This window comes from Necator americanus, chromosome X, assembly GCF_031761385.1.
Source record: "Necator americanus strain Aroian chromosome X, whole genome shotgun sequence".
Lineage (NCBI taxonomy): Eukaryota > Metazoa > Nematoda > Chromadorea > Rhabditida > Ancylostomatidae > Necator > Necator americanus.
Window position 1 is genome coordinate 12,124,009 of NC_087376.1, and position 24,296 is coordinate 12,148,304.

The following is a 24,296-nucleotide window of genomic DNA, read 5'->3' on the forward strand; positions in this document are numbered from 1 at the left end:
TTCAAAAAGAAATATCACACCCATCTATCTGCATAGAAAACAGAGGAAAGAAAATAAAAACTGAACGATCTTGTTTAAATGAGACACAGCCAACATACTAGTTTCCCCTCTTCTAACCGAAAAGCGAACATAAAAAATTCATATTGGGGCCGAATTCATGCTAATAGTCTTTCTTTTTTGCTTTCCACACTTTTACGGAAATTAGTAGATTGATGTTATTTATTATCTGAAATTTTATTAATTCTATTAAAATCAACCACTTTTACCAGTATTCATTTATTCCATTTCATCCGATTTAAAAAATAGTAGAAACAGCAAAATATAGCTATCGAAACTAAAAGTCCAGGTCAGTTACTTCATTCGGGAGCTTTGTATGTAAATACGTACGAAGGTGTAGTACGTACAGCGCTCACAACCAAACTCGAAAGCTGTGACACATCTAGTGGAAAACGTAGCCCTTTCTGTTCCAGTACATCCACTCAGTGGTCTTTCCCTGAGTCTTATATGATTCGCTGCACCACTATTGACGCATCAATGCTCCCAAATTAGGATAAGTAGTGACTCCTATTGGAGAGGGGTAATGCTTTGAAGCTCAAGGGCATCCAAGCTAAATTCTTCAATGACACCGATTTGCGTCTATCTATAGGTAGTATATTAAAAAGTTCATTTCCATGCTTCACATTGACAATAAGACAAAAAAATGAGTAGCGTCACACTCACTTCAATACAAACTACTCGAAAAAGCAATAGTTGTATAATAAAGTATTCGTCACTGGATGTGGTGGGCCGTTTGTGATGTGAACTCATGTATCCTTAATCATAAACCACTAGCAACAACTTTGGTTCCAGCAGTTATGATTGCTCATGGTTGATACAACTGTACAACTGTGATACAAAAGACAGAGAGAGAGGGTATTTAACCAGCACAATGACCAACAAGAATGAAAGACAAATATTCAAAATGGCAAAAAATTCGACAAAAAAACAGTAGTAGAAAGGGTAACTTTAGCACCGCAAAGCATCACTGCAATTATCACCTCGGATTAACGATGCAATTAGAAAGAACGAAAACCACTGCTTGAGCAGTATTCACGAGCAATCATTCCATCGAATTGAATTTCTTTTCAACAAAGAAAATAATTATTTGCGGGCAATGGAAAAGCGGACGATGAAAAGGCGGAATGAATAAATCGATCAATGTTCGGATGTTCAGTAATAACTTGAACAGAACTGAAAACTTAGGCTATACTGCTCATGAGGACTTCTAGATGCACCTACTTTAATATATCAATAAAGAGTGGTGCCTAGGACATGAACAGAAGCGGTGAGTAATAACCGTAAAAAATGCAATCATGAAAAATGATCTTGAAATCAACTTAACAGAAGAAGGCACCTTGGTGGATGCCGAGGAATAAGCAGTATCGATTTGCAGTGCGCGTCCTCCGAATGGCGCGGCCTTTTTCTCAGTCTTCTGCTGTGTCGAGGTGAACGCCAAATCTCAGTTGTTCATTCATCATACAAAGAACATTCAGTTGGACGACTAAATGCTGATAAGGTGCAGTCGTCACGGTTTAATGAGAGAATTAATCAGAAGTGCAAGCAATTGTATCCACTCCTCTACCCCTATGTTACGAACTTTCTCGCCATCTTGCTAACCAAGCATGCCCAATAAAAACCTTGGTGGTAGGTAGTTACGTGGGGCCACTCTGCCGTGCTATAGTTGGCCTGTACTGTGCTTCTACGACGCGCAAAATCGTCCATAGAGCAGAAAAATCGTTCATAAGTGACAAATGGCCTTCCCATTTAAAAAGCAGAAAGGCATATGAGAAGGCGATAGTTCACTTTTCAACAGAATTTCCACAGTTGAGACGAGGTCGCTGCTTCCGCAGCAATCCACGATCAGCGGGTCATTCGTCAAACTCCTCCTTGAACTTCGATGCAAGCACGTAGTAACCACAGGGAAGTCACGAAGAGTCAGCAAACTGGCAGCAGCCATTATGCAAATAACACGTTTTAACAACGAGAATGCTTCCTGTACTCTATGAACGATTTTGCACAGTTCGATTCTAGCTCCAAACAGTGGCTCCGCCCAACCACCTTAGCACTATAGTTGGAATGTTCTGGGTAAGGGGAACGTATGGCTTGTATAGTCGGTTCAAAACGACATGAAGCACGGTGCAATCGCGCAAAACTGCCCGCAGAATTCAGAGCCGCGCCGACAAGCGGCTCTGAACTCTGCGGGCACCCCAAGGGGTTGTGGCCGAGGCAGTGCGGTTGAGGTAGCGGTAAGAGTCGATGTGGTGCCATCGTGAACTGCAGCAATGAACGTTGGTGGCAGCAAGAGTCCTCACTCGATCCTAACGGCTGCGCTCCACCGCACCGCTTCGAGTGCAACCGCTTACGCAACATGTTGCTTCATGTTTTGACTCCACTATACCTTCCTAATGGGAGGATCAAAAGAAATATTTTAAGTAGTTTTTCAGAGAAGATTTGCCCTACAAAACAGTCATACCGCTGCTTTTTTCCACCTCCTAGCCTTTTTGGAATTTAAATGGGACAAAGGTTGGAAAAATGGCATTTTCCCATCAAAAATTTGGAAAAAAACGGCGAAACCCTAGAAATCTTGTGATCGGCATCTGAGAGAGAGAGAGAGAGAGAGAATTTCCGGCCACAACATACTAGAAGGAGATCTGCACAGCCTTAAGTTGTTCCGCAAAAATAGAGATTTTGGAAGTTCTAACACTCCGGAAAAGAGGGGCGACGTCTAGAATCGAAATCATTCACATATTCGCATAGAACGACTAAGGAAACCCCCGCACGGAGTTTTTCTTTTTTCTTTTCGGGCCGTGTGGTTCTCCCAAAATTTATGTTGGAAAAATCAAAAAAGTTCGAAAATTTTGAAATTTGTCATCCCTCTATAATATACCCAAATTATTCCTCTAGGTCCTGTTATCACGAAGGATCTTCCACACGTAACAATGTGCACAGAATCTGCCCTTTTTTGCTCATTATTCTTTATCGTTTAGGAATAGTTTCAAATTCTTCGCTTTTGCAAAAATTTGGCTCAATGCGAAATTGGACTGTGTGGTCCCAATGTCAACACGTGTACCTTCAGTACAAAATGTTGATGCTTCCACGTAACTTTTCTACGCCTGAAACTTAATATAACGCTTTGCGGTATATGTAATTATTCAATGTTATTTGATGTAATATTTTGTAATGTACGTAATTATTTAACAAAATATTAAGGATAAAGTGTTGCACTAATCAATCCGTTTGGGATACGCCACCACGTTCACTTCAATTCGGAATCGTTTGAGGTTCACCAAAGTGTAACCGGCCTCTACAATGACTTGCGGAGGCTAACCGATATGTCAAGTAAGTGTTTTTATCCTCCAAGACAAACCTGGCACCAATTTATCGACCCCGGAGGGATGAAAGGGTTGGTGAGCGCTCGAACCTCCGACCGATCGTGCGAGCAACGGAAGCTCTAACCGCTACACTACACCCGCCCCAAATATTTAATACCATGCAATATTCTGTTCTGATTAACATTCTATCCTACGATCACTACTGTCCACCTCACACTCCCTTGCCACCCCTTCCTTGCAACCCCTCCTTTTACGACCTACCGATGGGAAAGTCTCATGACACGCTTGACCCTAGAATATGAGTAGCCGAGCAATCTCCCAAACAGGAAAAAAAGTGTTTATGCAAGTAGAGTCAGACCCATAGAAACCTTTTACTTACCAAAATTCATGTTAAAGATGGCTACAAAATTCTACCCAGTTCCGAAAGATATGACCAAGCAGTTTATGTGTTTTTTCCTGAACTGTAACATTGCAGAAGTTTTGGAAGTACTTAGGTTTAATTACTAAAATCTGAAGGTTCATTTTTCCGTCACTTTTCCAATTTTTGTCTACATGTCATGAGCCGACGATGAATAACGGAAAAAAAAACTTAATTGAAACCAGTGCACAAACTAGCGTTAATACAATGCACACCGGAACCTTTTGTCTCAAAGGTGGGGGTGAAAGGTCTAATATCAGGTTACTCAGAACGTCTTTGATTGTGAATCAAGGCAAGACGAGCACAACCTGCCATGGAGGCTGTCTCTGACTTTGATCTTACAACGCGTGAACATTATCCACAGTACTGAGAGGAATGCGAGCCTATGCTGAACGTGGCTCGAAGACACGCAAGATAAACCTGGATCCAATTTCGAAGACCTCTAGGAAATTGTGGGAAGGAAAGACTTTGAGGCTTTATCCGGATGCACCGCACGTTAAGCGGTTAGTAGCAAACACTAGCTGCAGAAAAACTTTGCAGGAGGATCTTTCGAAACATAGGCAGAAAAAAATTCTGGAAACAGCACAAAGAAAAACGAGTCTAAAGAAGTGCCGCAGGGATCTCAGCGAATATAATATTCTGCTAGCAGCCTTGCTGAGCGAAGACGGGACTCGCGGATTTTCTCGTTGGAAATCATATTTCATTTTCATATTTTATCCATATTTAAAAAAAGCAATCTGCTAAGAAAGTGCAGATTGCTTTTTTTTGTATATGTTGAAAGTGTGACAGAGATGGGTCAATATATATATACTTACATACATGCATATATACATACATAGATACATGTATATGTATACATGTAGGTACATATATAGATATATGTACATACATACATATGTATATATATGTATATATATATGTATATATATACATATATATATATATATATATATATATATATACGTTGCGCAAAGCCGAGGCCTACGTAAGATCCACAACCTTTGCGCAGCTGGGAAGATCAAGGCCTCCGTTAGCGATAAAGGAGGGGAATTTGTTGTCAAGTCACATTAAATAGACATAGCAATAACAAGGCAACATATTGAGGATGACACTCTATATGCTCCATCCTCCAAAACCGAATTTAGAAGGCAATATCGCCCTCCGCACAGGGTATGAGTTGGGTCAATCTATACGAAAGTTCCAAACGATGCAGACTGTACAAGAATTGCTAACGCAGCACCAGAATTCATTGAACATGAACGGACTCTCGCCACTGCTTCCATGTCCAGAACCGAAACCGAAAAGACAGCAAACCACTGCTCTATTGTCGTGACATAGATGATTGTTGCGTCGACTGCCAAAACGGAAGGCGGAATTAGACACGTGCATAAATCTTCTCAACCAGCAGTGTCCGCACATCAAGTTATAGGCAAGTTACACGTTCGTGAACCTCAAACGATTCTGAATTGAAGTGAACGTACTGGCGCATCCCGAGCGGATTGATTAACGCCAGACACTCTATCCTTTGTCCAATGGGTACCCAGCTGAAGACTGTCTTGCTCGACAAGCACGACAACCTCTTCGAAGATCCTACGTAGTGGACAAGAGCCAGAAAAAATTCCGTTGTTCACCCTACATATCTGATGATATGAGCAGAGCGGTACGGAGCTGTCTGCGAAAAGCGCATCTACAGAACGACATGAGGGTTGTGGAAATACCACAGGCAAACCTCAAGTGTCAGCTGGTGCGTAATAGTGCGTATGACCGACTTTGCACAACTACTGGCTGCGTACCCACATGGCAGAGAGGGAGATTGTATGGTATCAGGAGTGGTGTATCGTATTACATGCAGGCTCTGTGGTGACGATTACACAGGGGGAAAGGGACGCCCACTGTGTATTCGAGTAAAAGAGCACCTAGATTGACTCGCAAAATCTAAACATTCTGCCCCACTCGGATCACACCGTAGAATATGTCATCAAATCTCCGGAATAGGGGTAGAATTTACGACACTATCCTTCGAGTGCGAGATCATAGCGCGTAGAACACTAGAGGTATTTTGGATAACCGCCAAAAGTCCAAAAATGAACAGAAAAGGTAAGTGTACTGCTATTACAAACGAGCTAGCCCAATTTCAATCCCTGTGCGGGTCTTGATCGATGGGGTGGGCCGTCAGGTCCTTATGAAAAACTTGCGGTTCACGGTTGTGTTACGTTGTGGTCTCTTACTTTATCACATTTAACAAATGATGTAAGAAAAGAGAAAAGTGGGCGTCATTATTTGGGTTGAAGCTCCAATGACTCCTGAGCAATCGCTTGAGCCAGTTATGCCTGTTTTGCAAGACATCTTGCAAAAAAGTGAATCTTTTGGTGCACTCATCGCGCTTCTCGGACTTTTGACAAGTGTTACCTGCAGTTTAAAGGGGAGGTCGTACCGACATGGCTCACACCTGTATCAAGAAAACTGTTGCCTAGTCTCTATTCAGGACTTTCAAACTGACCATCAATCTGAGGCTGCATGACAACAACTTTGTTTGCAGGGGATAGCTGACCAAAGTAGTAAGGAGAAAGGTTCCTGCTGACGAGAAGGAGGACGTCAACATCCCTGCAAAATTTTTCTGATGAAGATCCTGCGGAAACCGGTTTCAGAAATGCATTTGATGACCAGACACTCGATCAACTCCTTGGGAACAGAGTCATATCTCTTAGCACTGCTGAAAGTAATGCGCATATCCCCAGTGATGAGCTTCCCCACAATGTTCCTCAACAAAATGACTTCAATAAGAATGACTGCTATGCCCTTCATCTTAAAATTGCACCCATAGCAATTCTACTCCGTAAACGTAACGTACGCAATAGATTGTGCAACGGCACAAGCCTGACGGATCGGGCAGGGAGTCTTACAGTGTAAGCACGCCATTAAAATTCGAAAGAATTTTATTCTTATTCCACGAATAGACCAATATTATCCGACAAATTTATCCTTCTTTTCAAAAGACGACAATTAGAAATGCGATAAAGTATCACAATGACCATAAACAAGCCTCATGGACACCAATGTGGCTAAGTTGACTTAGCATTTACAAATCCTATCCTTTCCAATGGACAGCTCTACGTTATCCTGAGGCGTGCAAATAGTCGGAAGAAGTTGAGGTATAGGCTCATGGCCAAATGAGTAACAGTATGCAACGAAGTTTTGCTTTGATGTTCAAACAAGGTTCTCTGACTTCTGTTCTAGGGCATATTTTGCCTATATAGGATTTAATTCCACATGTGTCATTGTACGTTTCTGCATTTTATTCTTACTTATAATGACGACTTTTTTCCAATCGGCTTCTGTTTTTCTCACGGTTTGTTATTCTACTCATTTCTCCATTTTCTGGCAGATTTTACTGCACAGTTATAATTTGTTCAAGCTGTATTAGGTTGGCTCCGAGGATCTCCTTCATTAGAGGGATCACAGCCGGTTAGTCGCGAAGCTACGTGACGCGTCTCCAGGTAGTGGATAAGAGGCTAATCGCGGACCAAATGCAACATTGTGCCTGATTTGAGGCACAGGTAAATTTAAGGGATAGACTCCTTCTTGCTGCTGTGCTAGGATCGGTTCATAATATTATTGGATTCAGGACGTCAGCCCGACCAAAAGCTTACAATCAAGTGACTGGAAGGTGTAAGGGAGGTGACGGATGGATTTTAGAATTATATGCAAGACACAGTAATAAGAGTCTCCTAATTCCGGAGGAAACCCTTATACGGTAGCGTCAGGAAAGACAGAGTTGCAGGAGTCATGTAGGCTACCGAAACGGAAAAGGACTAGGATGACGATCTGTACTTATAACGTTTGCATCGGATGCGGCCACTGAAGATCTAATGATGCAAGTCAGGAAGTTTAAGTACGACGTCATTGGACTAACCGAGTCGAAACGACCGAACGTCGTATATGACACTCGAAAAGAATTGTTCTTAGGAACATACGACAGTAGAGGAATTGGTAGAGTTGGTGTCCTCGTGAGCACGAGTATAGCAATGAAAGTCGACCCCTTCAAACAACTTAAGACCCGAATCGGACGTCTGCGGATGAGAAGATAAGGTTCAACGGCAGCTTTGATGATCTCCGTCCTTTACGCTCCAACATCAAGCTACAAAGAGGAAGTTTTCTAAGTGGACCTGGAAGAGTTCTACAGAGAAGATCATACCTTCTACAAGGTTGTTGTTGCTCATTTCAACGCCAAAATTGGCCCCAGAAGAACGCCTGAAGAACTTCACATCGGAACAACTTCACAGCGTCATAACGACTAACACCATCCATGGGAACTCGCAATTCGAGAAGCGCTGCTCTCTATACTGGACGAGAGAGTCACCGGATGGAGGATACCATAATGAAATCGACGACACCATCGTCACTAAAAGGTTTTGCCTGACGGATGAACTCCTTGAACTATCATCGACTGGGAGCTTTTCGCTCCTCGCTTGTCGGCTTTTGCGAAGATACCGTCATGGACCTCATCGACGACGAATATGATAGGTTTGTAGAACATCTTCACGACTGCACAAGGAAAGCAAAAAGCTTTAAATGTATTGAACCGTCATATTCATTATCTTTTTCATCTTTGCACATTGGTCGTTTCTTAGCTTACTTGCTTGCATTATTTTCGTTTTTGGCAGTTGTCTCAATGCGAGACGTATGTCCGCGGAAGACAACTGACCGAAAACACCACCCTCCTTCCGCAGCGAACTCTATTTCTAGCTGTTGAGGAACGTAAGGAGTACCGGATTGCAGAGCAGAAAATTTTCGACACGAAAGCGGACGTGGTCGCAATCATGATGTTCCGTGCGCGACTGCCCGCTACCGTCTGCATGACAACAGCGTCACTCCTAAACGCAACATTAAAATTGGGGACCTTCAAGGTTCACCTCTCGGGGTGCCGCATGATCATAGGCAATGAAGCTGAGGAGATTCTTCAGGAGCCGACTTTGCAGTCTGCATGTTGAGTGTGCTCAAGTATGATAACCAGAACAATGGCTGAAGACTTCAATGTGGACTACTCGACCGTCGTTTATGACCTCGAAAAGCTTGAGAAAGAATGCAAACTGGCCAGGTGGGTCTCCACGAACTCATCGACAACAACGAAAGCAAACTTTCACTAAATTTACTGGGAAGGAATCGTGCCTCCTCTTCAAAAATCTCAAAAGAAAGAAGGTTTGCGTTTCGCTAGATGTTTCACTCAAAGAAGTACCGAAAGACGTCCACCGTAATAAAGCAAAGTGGTGTGTGGTGCGAAAGAATCGTCTATGAGGAAATCATCGCAGAGATCGCAAAATGACCGTGCTGCATTCCGACCTTTCTCCAAGCGGTAGAGCATAATATGAAGAATCTGGATATAATTTTCGATAGCATTTCCAGTAACCGAAAGGAGGACATTATTTTCATACAAAAAAGCGAAATGACAATTTTTAAAAAGAGAAAGGTAAAAAAAAGCCATAATAATTATGCACTGATCCAATGTTTTAAGAAGTAAAGCAAGTTTGACTTCGGCCTGTTGATTTTAACTCATTCTCGGTGGTTGCGGTCTCACTGCGATAGTTTGGTGCGCCGACGACAGAAAACAGTAAAATGATGAGAAACCGGTCTATGGGGGAAAATTGGTTCGCCAGCGCCAGGAAGCACTAAGGCGGATGTCAGAGTAAATGACGGGGCGGCAGCGCAAGAAATTGGAAGCAACGGGATTATGGGTGCACTGATATCAAAAAAAAAGTTTCGAATTAATTTATCGAAAAGAAGTTGGGACGTTGTGAACCGTTTTGACCGTCGTGACTGCGTGCTTAGGGTTTCACCTAAATGGCTCCGTATGTTCTCTGCTCTATACGTTACTATCATATGCTTGTCGGATCCTTTCTTCAAAAATTAGACACACGCATGGTGACAGCTGGTTTAATAGTAGCTAGCAGTTTACGTGAGCTGCAGTACCACCTCTATCGTTGCCAGTACAATGAATACGTAAACGTCGCTTCATGTTTGCACATCACTATACGTGAACTGCCGTGAAAAAAAAAGAGAACAGCCTTGTTCAATACTTCAGACAATATTTTCAAATTGTCGCTGTATCGAAGGAATAGTAATAAGGATCTAAGAATAAATGAAGTGATCTGACGTAGCAACCTTATCTTTATTAAAATGATAACGAAGTTTACGTCAATTTGAGTTAGAACATCAGTGTACGTTAACTGTTGGGAAAAGACGAGAAAATATTGTAGAGGAATCGAGATTCAGATGAAAAATCTAATTTAAATATTCTTGAAATGTAGTACTGATATTTTTAGCAAGAAAAGTGTCAAAACTTTCTAAGTGCTTATAGTCCTTTAAAAAAAGCGAGAAAAGTCAGCAGTACAAGAACAGGTTTAATTCTGAAATTCATATTATTATTCTATTTCATGGGCCACTGAAGGCGAGTGAAGTGAACATCGGAGAAAGTCTGAAAGCCCGGTACTACCCAGACGTTCGGACTGGTACCTGTCAACGAACAACAAATTAATATATGAAATCTCACCTGGACTGAATTTTATTGCATTTCGGAAACATGCTAAAGCATCGTTAAACTGTGCGTGCACTTCATACAACACTCCTAAGTTCGTCCAAGCTGCAGTATGCTCCGGGTCTAATTCAACGGCACAGACGAACGCCTGAAAATGTAAAATTTTCAAATTAAAATTGAAGTACTAAAGTGTTGGAAAATAGAAAGAAACTTGCTCTTCTATACCCTAACATACCTTAATTTGTTGCCTGCATAGGGAAACTTGGTATGCGGAAACGTTATGTACAGCTAGTAAAATTATATACATTTACCCTATCTGACACAAAAAAAAAATTGGAACGCTCTTTCACTTGCAACTAATTAACTTTTCAGATGAAACTAACTACAGCCTTCCCTTTTCAGTGCCATTGCTCGCGCATTTTAAGTAAGTCTTCGTCCATAATACAAACAATTAACGAGTACAGTACCTTCAGTTGTGATGACGATTATAAAATGACCTGTCACCTTATAATGTTCAAAGACACTTCAATTCGCGTAGATAGTGGACATTAGCATGGAGTGGTGTGTAAAATTCAAGAGACAGCTTACTTCTTATCGGATTCAAAACAAAACCAAGCTTAGAGCTTGCTCTTGTTTTTGAAATCTTATTCGCAGTCGCCTTATTCTTCTAGTGGTATGTATTATTCTCGCACCCTTCTAAACATGGTTTATTTTAGTCTATTTGTTTTTTTTATGTTTTAGTTTATGTTAAATTGCTTTATTTGTGTTTGACTGATTGTTACCAATCGTCCTGGCAAGTGTGAAAACTATCTAGCAGGTACACAATAGCAATGCAGGCATATCTTGCATGTATTTTGATAGGATGCCGTATCGCCGCCAGTCAATGAGCCATATCGATTTCTCAAACATGGAAAAGTATGAAGTGATATATACACACATAAATACAAATATAAATAAATATATATGTATAGATCGGTGACACTAGAGTACAACTTGAAGCTAAATTTTTACTCGTACAAAAAGATAGAAATCATAACCATTAGAATGTATTACAATTGTATTATAATTGTATTATAAATAGAATGTAATATAAATATAACTGCTATGTAGTCGTCTCCGTAACAAAGTAACGATACTCACTTGCCGTATTCATAATATGTCAATCAGTTTGTGTCTCAAAATGCGCCTGCGGCCTATACTCACCTTTATGAACTTTATTTGCATTGCCTCCTCGAACTATGAAAGCATAGGATGAGTATCTCACATTATGTAGTGTTATTTGCGGAGTGACTCTACAGAAGATCAGCAGGTTGCACCCAATTTGCTTCGGTACCTCCCGAGCACCCCCTCCCATTCCGTGTAGTAGATTGGTTTTTTTTTTGCAACTACAAGAAAAACCTGCACTCTACATCAAAAATTGCGGGAATTCAGAGGAGTAGTTCTAGATCGAAAGAAAAGCGACGCAGTGGTAAGAGGTTCTGCTGCGACTGCATAATTGATGCTTCGAAACGCACCTAGGGCCCATCAAGCTTTCCATTCCTCCATGGTTGATAAACTGGTAAAGGACGTATTTTGGAGAACAAAAATGCTGACTCGGCACATCGGTTATTTCCAGCGAGTTATTGAATGGATTACGTGCACGTTGGTAAACCTCAAACGATTCTGAATAAAAATTGAACGTGTTAGAGTATTCCAAGCGAACTGATTGACGCCAATACTTTATCCTTTTCTTTTTAAATCCATGTCGAAGTAGGAAATGACTTTCATTCCCTGATATCGAAGACGATCATAGCCAATGTTGAGAAGGAACGTAAAACACTGTTACAAGTTTAGTCATACGGACTTTAAAAAAAGTTATGAAAGTGTACAAAAGTAGGAGCTACAAGTTGCGCGTAATACAGTGGTACAAGATCTACGATATTCGATAACTACCAAAACAGAGAGAGCCTTTCATCCTTCTAGGATCGATGACTGGTATCAGATTTGGCTAGGAGGATAAAATCCACTTGATAGATCTGTTGGCCACCGCAAGACACTGCATAGGCCGCAGACGGGTTCACTGACCACTACACTTCTAAACTGAAGTAGAACGCACGAGAATTCTAAGGGGATTGATGGTTGCCAAACATTTTCTGCTTTAATAGTTGCAAAAAATTCCTCCCACAGCCACTCAGCGTACGTGCCACGCTATTGACCTTACTTTGTGGCCTGTACTATTGACCTTCTTTGATGACTGGAGTAATCATATAGTAATCTCTACACTCTACACTCACCAACAAGTGACAAAGGATGCGATCTGGCGTTAATCAATCCGCTTGGGATGCGTCATCGCATTCACTTAAATTCGGAATCGTATGAAGTTCACGAATGAGTGTCTAGCTTATAACGGGTGGGGCAAAAAAGAAGTGGCCCAGGGAGAAGAGTTCCAGGTTATTTTTTCATCGGTTGGTGAATTTTCCACTTTTATTTTCCACTTACATTTCCAAGATTTTCAATCCATTTGTGACAGCAATTCCGCCGACCCATGGGTCACAATCGCACAATCTTCACTCCTGGCAAAGTTGTAGGCAGAATTCAGTCTGATCTCGGCCCTAGCTGGCCAACCAAATCTGTCAGTGATCTGTCCGTGTGCGATTAACTTGTAGGGAGCCCTCAAGGGCAAAGTGTATGAGTGACAACCCTCATGTCTTCAAGAAATGCAGCAGAATACTTCTGATGAGACTGCAGCTATTCCAGCGTTCCACCTTCGATCTGCCTTACGCAACTTGCTGACCAGGGCTCAAAGGTGCTAAGAGGAGAATGATGGTCATTTCCAACATCTCCTATACGCAGTTCAGCGAACTAACTCTATTCCTGTGATGTGCTTGTTTGTAACCTGAAAGGGAGGATTCGAATCATCTATCGATCACATAGACATAGTAGAACCTCTTACCGACTGCGCTACACCCTCCCACTCTTACACTCATTATAAACATCACCTATTATTCATTAAACCATCAGCTGCATCAAATACACCTTTTTTATTGCTGGCGTCTCAGTGAAGAAAAAAAGAAGATAGTGATCACTGCAACTGCTCGTAACTGAATAAGAGCTGCTTCGTTTCTGAACTTCGTGTAGAAATTATTCTACGACATCAAGCAACTTATTCTTTTGACCTTGTTTCGATTGGTCAGTTGAAACTAAAGTACTCATTTTACGAAGGTACTGATAGATACTGCATGCAACGTACACACCTGCAGGGCATCCATTGGTTGATTTTGTTGATGATACAACACACCAATGCTACACCATGTGTCAGCATCAGCCTCGCTTTTGTCTATAGAATGCCTGTAGTTTAGGAAAGCCTCATGCGCCTGTAATTTTAAGAGACAATCATGCTTCTTCGAAAGACCGAAAAGGATACGTCTGGTATAAAAGAGTCCCACCTTGTTCAAAGTTTCTCCATAGCAGCGTCCCAAATAATAATACGTTTTTCCATTGATGGGTTCAAATTTTCTTGAATTCTGTAGGAACTGTTCAGCCTCATGAAGACGACGAGCTCTTTCATCGGATTGTTCAGGATAATTGAAACGATATGAAATCCAACCTAGGAATTTTGTTACAGGACGTCAACTGATCAGAATCAGCTGATCAATATGAACTGATGCATAAGCGAACAGAAGCTTTTGAATACATACCCACGTAAAAAATTTATACTATAGAAACAAGATCATAATAACAGATCCCCTTCGAAGTTTTACATGATACAGCTATAATGCACATTGCAGCAATAATAATTGCTGCTTCACATCATTCTTTACACTGGCGCAAACGCCTTCGTCGGTTAATGATATACTTAGAAATAAAAAGTTGCTGTCGAAATGTTATATACTTTTTGATAACGATCTTGATTATTGTTTTCTTAGAACACTGAATTAGTTCCAAGTAGACAAGAAGAGGAATACTCGACGCCGTTTCTTTTTGTATCTAATAGAGACAATGAGGTCGCTGAAGCTGAGATTAGTGCTGCGCACGAAGATCAGCACTTAAAAGTATCCACCGCTATCTTCTCTCAAAAAACGAGGATTTTGACCTCAAAGACGGACCACACGGTAGTGGTGCAATTCTGATGGCTCGAAACGAAAACATTTCTCGTTAAAGGCAGCGTACCACGAATCTAGGGTGGTGCGAATTTCAGGTGGAGTATCCGTATACACGGTCGTAGATTATGCACATCGGGGTGGTTCCGCTCAACTCTCAATCAATCACTGCAAACAGCCGGCCCCTGAATGTTGTTTTGTACGATGCCTTCTACTGCAGCGCGCCACCCTGCACGCGTAGCTTCCCTTACTGCCTATTAGGGCAGTCTGAATTGATTTTCGACGAATCGCAGGGCGGAGGCGGCACTAGGGGTGGAGCGTTGCAATAGATGGCGTCGTACAAAACAGCATTCTGGAGGCGGCTATTTGCAATGATGCAGAGAGAGATGAGCGGAACTACCCCCGTCTCCGTAATCTACGCCCCGTATACGGATACTCTACCTGAAATCCGCACCACCTCAGGTTCGTGGTGTGCTGCGCTTTAAAGAAAGTGCCCTACTGCAAGTTGTATACTCTCGGGGACGTTGGTGTTCCTCCTACCCTTCCCTATATTTTTCACCCACCATTTCACAGGTTTTCCGATACTTCACACTCTTTTTTCACGTTTCCGTCTTTCTCTATTTTTCATTTGTCTTTTTGCAAGTTTCTTATGGCCTATTCGATGTCTTTCGTCGACTTCATGTCAAAAGGTTCCTCGAAAGTGTTTTTCTCGCTTGACACTCCATTTTAGTGGTCTGAAAGAACAAGAATAAGCGAAATTAAAAAGTCAAAACACAATGAGTCTTGCAAAGCGAGGAATTCTCTTTCATGTCATACATCGCTTTACTTGTATTGTTTATTTCCGTGTGTATTCCTAAGCATGAAAAAACGCCGTGCACTATTCCTCACCTCATTACCAATGTGAAACAAAAAAAAAATCAGAGAATAAATCTATAAACTATCAGAAGCGCGCACAGCTCGAAAAAGGGCTTCTATAGGGCTAGGAAGAACGTTTTGCAGAAAACAACATTATGTCCGAAAAATTCAGCGTTTGTCGAACAAACATATTTGGTCAGTTATGTATACCATTTATAAAAACACCTGAAATTTTTTTGGCCATGTTCCAATTCAATTTGTTTATAAACGTTAGATGATTTAAATTCAAAAACTCAACACTGGAATTTTCGAGTTCCGTTTTCCCGTTACAGGCAGCATACCACGAATCTAACGTGGTGAGGAAATCCGCGGGGAACTAGAGATGGGGATGTAGATTGCGGGATCAGGGGTGGTTCAGCTTAACTCTCTCTCTCTCTCCCTCTCTCTCTCTAACCGTCCTAAAAAACGGAAACATTCATTGGTTTCACTTGAATAGGCAGTCGAAGGGAGCTCACTGGCTTTCGAGCACTGCGCAGTTAGATGCGGCACTTGCATAAGGGTGGCGTAATAAAAAAAAAACGGTGTCTTTCACGCCGCTTTTCTATTACGCCACCCTTATGCAAGTGCTAGGTAGAGGCAAGCGGAACCACCTCCGATCCCACAATCTACAATCCCACCTCTAGCTTGTCCGGTGGTTTCCCTCACTATGACAGATTTGTGATATGCTGCCTTTAAATAAAATTCCAGAGAGAAAGTGTTGAAGTGATGGGAAGAAGTGATAATCGATGACGAGGTGATGGTGGGATATTAGAACTAAAGTTTGAATGAGTAAAAACTTCCCATTTAAAGGCATCACCCCACGAATCTGAGGTGGTGCAGATTTCAGGTGGAGTATTCGTATACGGGATGGGAGACTATGGAGAGAGGGGTGATTCCGTCCATTTCTTCCTAACTGCCGTAAAAACCGGCCCGGAAGATGCGGCGCTGCGCAAGGCTGGCGCGCTCTAGTCGAACTCCTTGTACAAAATAGTGCGCCAAAACGTCTGAGGCCGTATCTTCCGGGCCGTTTTTTACGGCAACTAGGAAGAAATGGACGGAATCACCCCCCTCTCCGTAGTCTCCCATCCCGTATACGAATACTCCACCTGAAATCCGTGCCACCTCAGATTCGTGGGGTGATGCCTTTAAGTCGTTAGGTTTTCACAGATAAGCTTTGTTTTACTGCAGGACTACTTGTCGACAACTGATGGAGGAGGCCTTTCTCAGTCAGATGAGTATGTGTTCGGCACAGTTGTTTCCAGCAGACTTGTGCTCTTATTATTGTACCTATATTCAAAACATCAAATGCACAATGCTTACAAAATTAGTGCAACACAAAATGTCTTAAAATGTTCGAAGAAATCTGCTCGTTTAGTGTGCATAGTTTTGTATCTGAAAGCAGAAATTAAAATGATGTTATTAGGGTGCTCACTCCCTGTAGCCGGAGACCAACTTTCACTGTTTATCATGAAATTCTAATTTTCGCACTGCTTTCAAGAGAGTGCTGCTGAACACCTGTTCATGTCGAGGACACCCCTATTGCACAAAGGGAACTTGTGGTCGTGAATTTACTACGAAACTCCAGAAGTTTCTTTAGATATTAGAGTAAGGACGTCTTGGTTGCCCAAGAATACAGTGACCGATTTCGTATCAACTAAACTGAAAGCCTTTTTTAAAATCAATCAATGTTAGATTGCGGCAACTTGTGCCCTCGCGTTACCTGGCTAGTTTTGAACATTGTTCATGGGCTCAGTCGAAGTGAACCCTTCTGAAAACATTGTTTGCTTTTATTGCTCTTCTTCATCTAGTGTTCTTTCAATTCAATTTAAAATCATTCTTAGAAAGAGCCCGTAGATATCACAATATGCAGACATGATGGTAAATTTCAATGCCATTTGAATTCCTTTTCTTACACAATAACACGGTAAAATTCTCCGTCAACACGGTATGAAGGACGTTGGAAGGAGACATGGGTGACATGTCATCTGCTCTTAAATGAAGAGGTGGTGAGTTAAAATAGCTGTAGACCCTCTTCACGTCGATCATGATGTAGTTTCGAGAAAAGCAAAATAATTAGGGTGTAATTTACCAAAAACTTTGAGTAGGGAATCTTTGGTTCTCCAAAGCCTCCGGGTCCGCCTCCGTCTGGAGCAAGCAGAAAGTCCCCTTCACTGTCAAGGAACGAGATCTTATGCTCCCCTATGAAATAGGGATAAGTGACCAGTCGCTAAACTCTTTTCAGTAGCACTTTCAAAAGCTCTCGTAAACTTTTCTTTTCCTTTGCGCACAACTAGTTCTTTACTCCCACTTCAGACACAAAATCGAAATGCTAATTGAGTCCTTGAGTGGGTGCGTATCGTTAGGCACCCGCAGCCTCCGCGACAACCCATCCTTGCGGGAAATGAGGGGCAACAGCGATCGTTGATTGCGCAGCAGTTGATAGCGTTAGCAGAGCATAGCGCTGCGTTTGCCTTATGCCCCGACCATCTTCGGCCCTTATCGTCTAATGAGTTGCGAAACATGCCTCGCAGGAACACGCTATCTCTGGTATTGCTTCTGTACGGAGTATCGATCGCTTACGTATAGAGATACACCGAAAGGTTGCACTCTAAATGCCAGAAATAGAAAACAATAGTGTTTTATTTGTGCAAAACAAACAAATCGAAAATCGAAAGAATCGTTGTTGCCTTCTTGTTGTTTGAACCTTCCTAAAAGTTAACTCTATCACGTTATTGCAATACAAACACAGCACATGACCTTAGTGATGTGGAGATGGATGGGCGTGGCTTACTGATCACAGCTAGACTAAAATATGCCTGCTCTAGCCTACGGACAGCCTCTTCGGCAGGCACTTATTCGTCTGCAGATAATCGGCTGCGAGTACCTAACGACCCGATCTGAACAGTGCAAACAGCACAACATTTACCAACAAGATTCTGAAAAAAAACTGAAAAGGAAGTTACTCTCTACACGTTCGTTTTTGATCATTAGGAGTAGTTTTTACTAACCTGCTTCAAATTGCGCAATGTGAAAAAACAGAAGATAAGTTGGGAATTCCGAAAAATGAAGTGCAAGAGAATCTAAGAAGCTGTGGTGACAGCAAATTCACTGTCAAGAGATCGCACAAAGCTTTTATTAACGTTGATGACCTCCTAGTATCCACGCGGAAGTCGAAATTTTTTCGCAGAAGAAAACAAATTACCACTGTACAGTGGCAGTACTAAGAGCTACACAGCTACTACAAAAATAACTTGCTTTCTATTATCTTTGTGCCACCAAAAGCAGGAGGAGGAACAGTGAAGAATTTCAGCAAATTTCCCGTATAGCTTTCACAAGAACGGAAATCCTTGTGCGATGACAATTGTGTTGTGACAGAAAATCCCTGCATTAAGTATGCTTGAAACGAAGCTGGTTTCTCAAGCACACCTTGAGTTATTAGCCGTCGTTCGATTTTTTTTTGCATCGAAATTTCAGCGAGTTTCAAGTTTTGTGTGATTAAGGCAGCAGATCAGAAAATCAGTCGGCAAATTTTGAAAAAATGAGAAGCGCACATCTTTAACGGTGTAAGTGGCTTGATTCTCTCCAAATCTACAGGAGAAAGATCCCAAAAATTGTAGTAAATATTCGAAAAACTCTCACTCAAAACTAGACAAAAGCAAGGAAGGAAAAGAGGAAATCTGTTTGCGTAAGGTTTATTATTACTATATGTTGTGTTGCGTTTGGCAGCGTAAGTTTACAAAATCCACGTGTAATTCCTTATGCGGCGCTCGCAGCATTCGCGATTTCAGCCAGAGAAAGCGTTTGAGAGGGAAGTTGCGTTGCTAGATGCAAAAGACCGCGAAAACGAGTGGACAAGAATTTAGAGAGCGTAAGAAGATTACTGTTGAACCACACTGACACAGACTCTAAAACGACCCGAAATTCGAAAATAGGACACAAAAATCAACAGAGCTACGAATTGTACGAAATCAGGAGATATTAAGAGAGATTGTTCAGTTCAGAAATCGAAGAAATAAAAAAAAGTTTAACAGCACTACGCAACGTATTCCCTCATTTCTTATAGACACTACTGCCATATTTGACTGCATCTGAATCGATAGCAATTACAACAAATGTAAAAACACGTGCACCACCACATCTACATCATACGTAACAGAAAAAAGTTGAATATATAGTGCTTATTCATAATCTCACCTAACTGCCTATTAACAGCAGCAATTAGCCTTGTTTGTTCGTGAGTGTATTGTCGATCTTGTTGATGATTTTGTGAGTCAGCAAGCTAGAACGAATGTTTCCATTGTTTTAAGTGAAAATCTTCATTAAATATAGTCAATATGGTCAAAACGAAACGAAGCTCAGTGGAGTTGCGTAGGCGGCTGCACTCGAAGCAGCGCGGTAGAGATAGCGGTTGGGCAACCGAGAACTGCAGCGATATATACAAAGAATGCATCGCTTCATTTGAAGCTTCCCTAACCCAGGTGATTTTTAATTTATCATCGAAATTTACAAAAAGAAAAGATTGAACTACGTTATATACAACATACACTTCACATAACTATTAGGTTGATGCATAAGTGTCTGCAGTTTTTTGAATCGCTTGTCCCACTTTCAGAGCAAACACATAGCTTTCGAATGCTACCTGAATTCAGAAAAAAAAAAGAAAAGAAAAAACAGTGGAGGAGAACTGCGAGGGAAAAGCGACTTCAAAAAAATCGCCGCATCAATCTAATTACACGTATCACCTGTGCTCCCGTTGTTCGATTTGTTCGAGCCATATACCAGTAATATTTCAGTTTGCACCGATCGCGCAAATGTTCCGTGAAGAGGTCTGACCATCGGGTCGGCGGTGTTCCTGCGGTGCGTTTGATTTCGCGTGGTATCCAGTGGCTCACGGCTCTGGTCCAACAGTTGCCGTTGAAAAAAAAAAAACGCATCACGTGTCCGGGCCACCTAATTATGCTTTCCTTGGCATATGCGGCAGCATCTCTGGTTTTCGATGAGTGACGTAGGAGTGAACTTCGAATGCGTTCTTTCACTAGTGTAAAGCGTGTTACTCCTAGCATCACCATTTCAATACCGCATTGTATGATGCTAATAGCATTTTCCTCTTGCTTGCGAAACGCCAACGTTTCTGAAGCGTAGGTCAAAGCAGGAAGAAGGTGGTGTTGAACAGGTGAGCACGGAGCCGGATGTTGTTGCTTCTCTTCACTACATCCTTGATACTCTTGATGCTCCCCAAGCCGCTCGTTTCTTTTGCCCAGCTCGGAGGTCAGGTCGTTCATCATGTTCAGTTCCCGACCCAGATAAACGTAGTTAGTGCATTCGGATATGTTCGTTTCGCTGAGCGTGAATGGGGCATCAGAAACCCATCCGTTCTTCATAACCATCTTCTTGTCTAGGTTCAGGCGAAAATCGATCTTTTTACACGTTTCATCAAATTCGGCCAGCATCCGTTATAAGAACGATGTCATCAGCGAAACGAAGATGCTGTAAATGCCGGGCGTCAACCTTTACTCCCATGTCTTCCCATTCCAATTCTCGCATCACGTTCTCGAGAGTGGCACTGAATATTTTTGGTAAAATTGTGCCGCCCTGAGGAGCCCCTCTTTTCACATCAATGATATTCTTGTAGAATGGGGAGATTTTGGATTTCGTGAAAATTCTATACAACTCACGAAGTACCTTTATGTATGGAGTAGGGACGCCTTGGTTGTCCAAGGCCTCCATGACCGCTTCGGTCTCAACTGTATTAAAGGCTTTCTTTAAATAGATGAAAGTGAGACACAGCGGATCTTGTACTCTCGTGATGATTCTATGAGTTTTGAAACCTTGTGTATGTAGTCTATCGTACTGAACTCTTTTCGAAACCCTGCTTACTCGCATGGCTGTCCTTCATCTAATTTTCTTTCTATCCTGTTTAGGATTACTCTTGTGAAGAGCTTGTAGACGACAGACAATAAGCAGATTGTACGATAGTTGCCGATGTCTTGTGGGTCTCCCTTCTTATACAACAGCACAGTCTTGCTGGTTTCTGATTGCTTAGGAACCTTGCATTCCGACAGATAACGAGTGAAGAGCCTCGCCAGTGTGTTGATGAGGACTGGCGGTAGGCACTTCAGATGTTCATTCTTGATTCTGTCGATACCGGGTGAAGTACGATTCGTCACCGACACGATGACATGTCGGACTTCAGAAGGGAGGACCTTTGAAATCACACGTCTATCTTTCCTCAGATGGTAAGGAGGCAAGTGGACGTGGCTGTCGAAGAGATCCGAGTAGAAGTCGTGAATGACCTTTTCCATCCCCCTTCTCGATGCTGTAGTTGTTCCATCTGGGGTCCGGAGAGCAGTCATTGTTGTTTTACGATTGGCGAAGTTCCGACGGACATAACAAATGCTCCGTCCCGCCTCTGCAGCTTCAGCCAACACTTTTGCTCTTCTTTCTTTGACGTCTTCCTTTATCGCTTCTCTGCAAAGCTTTGCGACTCCGGACGTGAGTTCTTGGTTGCCTGCAGCCCGTGCATGTCCACGCTGACGTATCAGTTCTAGAGTTTTCGGAGACCGGCATCTCTTGGTGGTTTTTAAACTCTTCGCTTTCCTCGTACAGTCGTGAAGATGTTCTACAAACCGTTCATATTCGTCGTCGATGTTGTCCATTACGGTATCTTCCCAAAAGTCGACAGGCGAAGCGAAGAGCTCCAAGTCGATGATAGTTTTGGGAGTTCGCATAGTGAACTTCGCGGCTTTTTCTCCTCTCCGTGTGAAAGAAAATCTTAGTGGAAGAAGGCGATGGTCCTATCCCGTATAAAACTTTGGTATAACAGCGACATTCGTCAGAAAATCCTTTTACTGATGATGATGTGGTCAATTTCATTACGATACCCTCCATCCGGTGACTCCCACGTCCAGCGTAAAAAGGAGGGCTTCTGGAATTGTGAGTTCCCATGGATGGCCTTAGTCGCCGTGATGAACTCGGAAAGCCTCACCCCCTGTATATTCCATTGAAGGCCGTGGGTTCTGATGTAAAGTTCTCCAGGCATTCTTCTGAAGCCAATGTTGGCGTTGAAATCACCAATTATCACCTTGTGGAAGACATGATCTTCTCGGTAGAACTTTTCCAGGCCCATATAGAAAGCTTCGACATCTTCTTCTTCGTAGCTTGATGTTGGAGCGTAAATGACGAAGATTGTCAAAGTTGGGGTTGAACCACATCTTCTCATCTGTAAACGTCCGATTCGGGTTCTAAGTTGTTCGAAAGAGTCGATGTTTACTGTCATATTCGTGTTAACGAAAATACCAACTCTCTACTGTCGCATGTTCCTATGAACAGTTCTTCTCCAGTTTCATATACGGCGTTGAGAGGGTGACGTCGCCTCCTCTCGGTCAGTCCGATGACGTCGTACTTAAACTTCCCGGCTTGCGTCATCAGATCTTCAATGGCCGCATCTAGTGCATCCATCCCCTGAATTTACCTGCGTCTCAGGGCAGGTACATGGTCGCTTTTGGTCCGCGATTAGCCTCTTATCCGCCACCTGGGAACGCGCCTCGTAGCCTCGCGACTAGCCGGCTGTGTTCACTCTAATGAGGGAAATCTGCGGACGAACTGCAAATAGAAAAAACAAACCTCACCAATTAACCGGGCAGATGAAAGCATCTTTAATGGTGTCTGGATAGTGTTAAGAAACTGTACGTGGGATGTTCTTATAGATCAGTGTTATAAACACCATATAGTCATTAGTAATGAATAAGCACTCATTTTCATTTTTCATGGGTGGATTTCTGATGGAAATCTAGAATGCTTCTAATTTGTTCCTAGCATATATTTTGTTCCCGTGGATTAATATCGTACACTTCATTTCAAACTCATTTCCATCGTGTTTCTCATTCCTGTGCAGCCGCAATTCTTGCTATGGACCAAAGGCTGGCACCTTTTCTTGCTATTCGCTTTATGAGCAGAATAGAGCAATCCGTAATAATACGTCTTCCATACTTGTACTGCAGCTCTATCGATGACTGCTTTGTTGTAACAATCAAACAGTCTGATATGGATGGATACTTTAGAATTTTGAATGTATGATCACGATGGAGCGATGGTTGGCTGACTTATTTAAATGCTGAAATAAAACTACGCAAAAGTACTCCAAGTGTGAAATGGTATCGCGGAAAAAAAACTCGAAAAACATACTGATAAACGCAACGTCAGCTTATCCTACTGACATGAAAAAGGCAATTATCCGAAATATGGTCAAAACAGCAATAGCAATGGGCATAGGGGATAGTGAACGGGAGGAATCACTAGAACTAGCCATAAGCATAGCAAGTTCAAACGTCCAGTAGGCGAGAAAAGCAGATCGCAATATGGCAAAAGCAGTCGTAACAATGTCCACAAGAGATATAGAATGGGAAGAATCACAAAAAAAAAAGACTCTGAGCAGATATAGTTCGAAGGCTACGCGAGATCGCAATCTAACGCTCAATTTCAAAGTGCGAATAAAACAGCGAGTGCCCCACGTGAAGGTAGAATTTTTCTGTGCATCCCTTTCATCTCCTATTCGTTAACTGCTGTAATGCACCAGTTTCTTTTGAGAGCACACTAGCAAGGTGTTTCTTATTACATCCCGAACGACAGCACCAGGTAACTGTTGGTTCGTAATAGGCTCTACCATAAGCAGCGTATGTCAGAATGTTGCTCTGATTGCCAGTGCGTTGAGAGGGGAGACTGCACGAAGACCGGAATAATCTTCCAGATAACGCGCCTAGGCGGCATATGCAAGTCCCGCGTATACAAACCTGAATGTTACCTGGACGTGGTACTAACACCTTCATCAAATGCAATCAGCCATTCGAGTATACGAATATCATATTGGGAACGTATGAGTTATACAGCCTGTGCAGCTACATGAAGGGTCAAGCGTGTGATGGGATTTTCCCATCGGGGGTCGGAAAGGGAGGGGGTCGTAAGGGAGTGTGCGGTGTGCAGTAGTGAATGTAGGATAGCGTGCT

General features: G+C 42.3%; 2 protein-coding genes across 5 annotated transcripts; both read right to left on the minus strand.

Moving 5' to 3' along the window:
* Positions 1-1,463: 1,463 nt before the first annotated feature.
* RB195_022560 (uncharacterized protein) lies at positions 1,464-22,752 on the minus strand (the record flags this gene model as incomplete). Of its 4 annotated transcripts, none has more annotated exons than XM_064209721.1 (6): positions 1,464-1,540; positions 10,337-10,469; positions 13,555-13,674; positions 13,747-13,907; positions 19,489-19,573; positions 20,037-20,744. In XM_064209721.1, 6 exons carry the CDS (start codon positions 20,742-20,744, stop codon positions 1,464-1,466), a joined length of 1,284 nt encoding a protein of 427 aa, XP_064065602.1. The 4 variants fall into 4 exon arrangements, with proteins under 4 accessions (XP_064065602.1, XP_064065603.1, XP_064065604.1 ...); XM_064209723.1 differs by lacking the exon at positions 1,464-1,540 and adding an exon at positions 8,192-8,334 and having other exon boundaries at positions 20,037-20,681; XM_064209724.1 differs by lacking the exons at positions 1,464-1,540; positions 10,337-10,469; positions 13,555-13,674; positions 13,747-13,907; positions 19,489-19,573 and adding exons at positions 21,172-22,047; positions 22,176-22,282; positions 22,376-22,513; positions 22,591-22,752 and having other exon boundaries at positions 20,728-21,106.
* Positions 21,168-22,022, minus strand: RB195_022561 (uncharacterized protein; the record flags this gene model as incomplete). The annotated part of the gene is made up of 1 exon (XM_064209725.1): positions 21,168-22,022. The coding sequence occupies one exon, from the start codon at positions 22,020-22,022 to the stop codon at positions 21,168-21,170; it is 855 nt and encodes a 284-aa protein (XP_064065605.1).
* Positions 22,753-24,296: the final 1,544 nt, after the last annotated feature.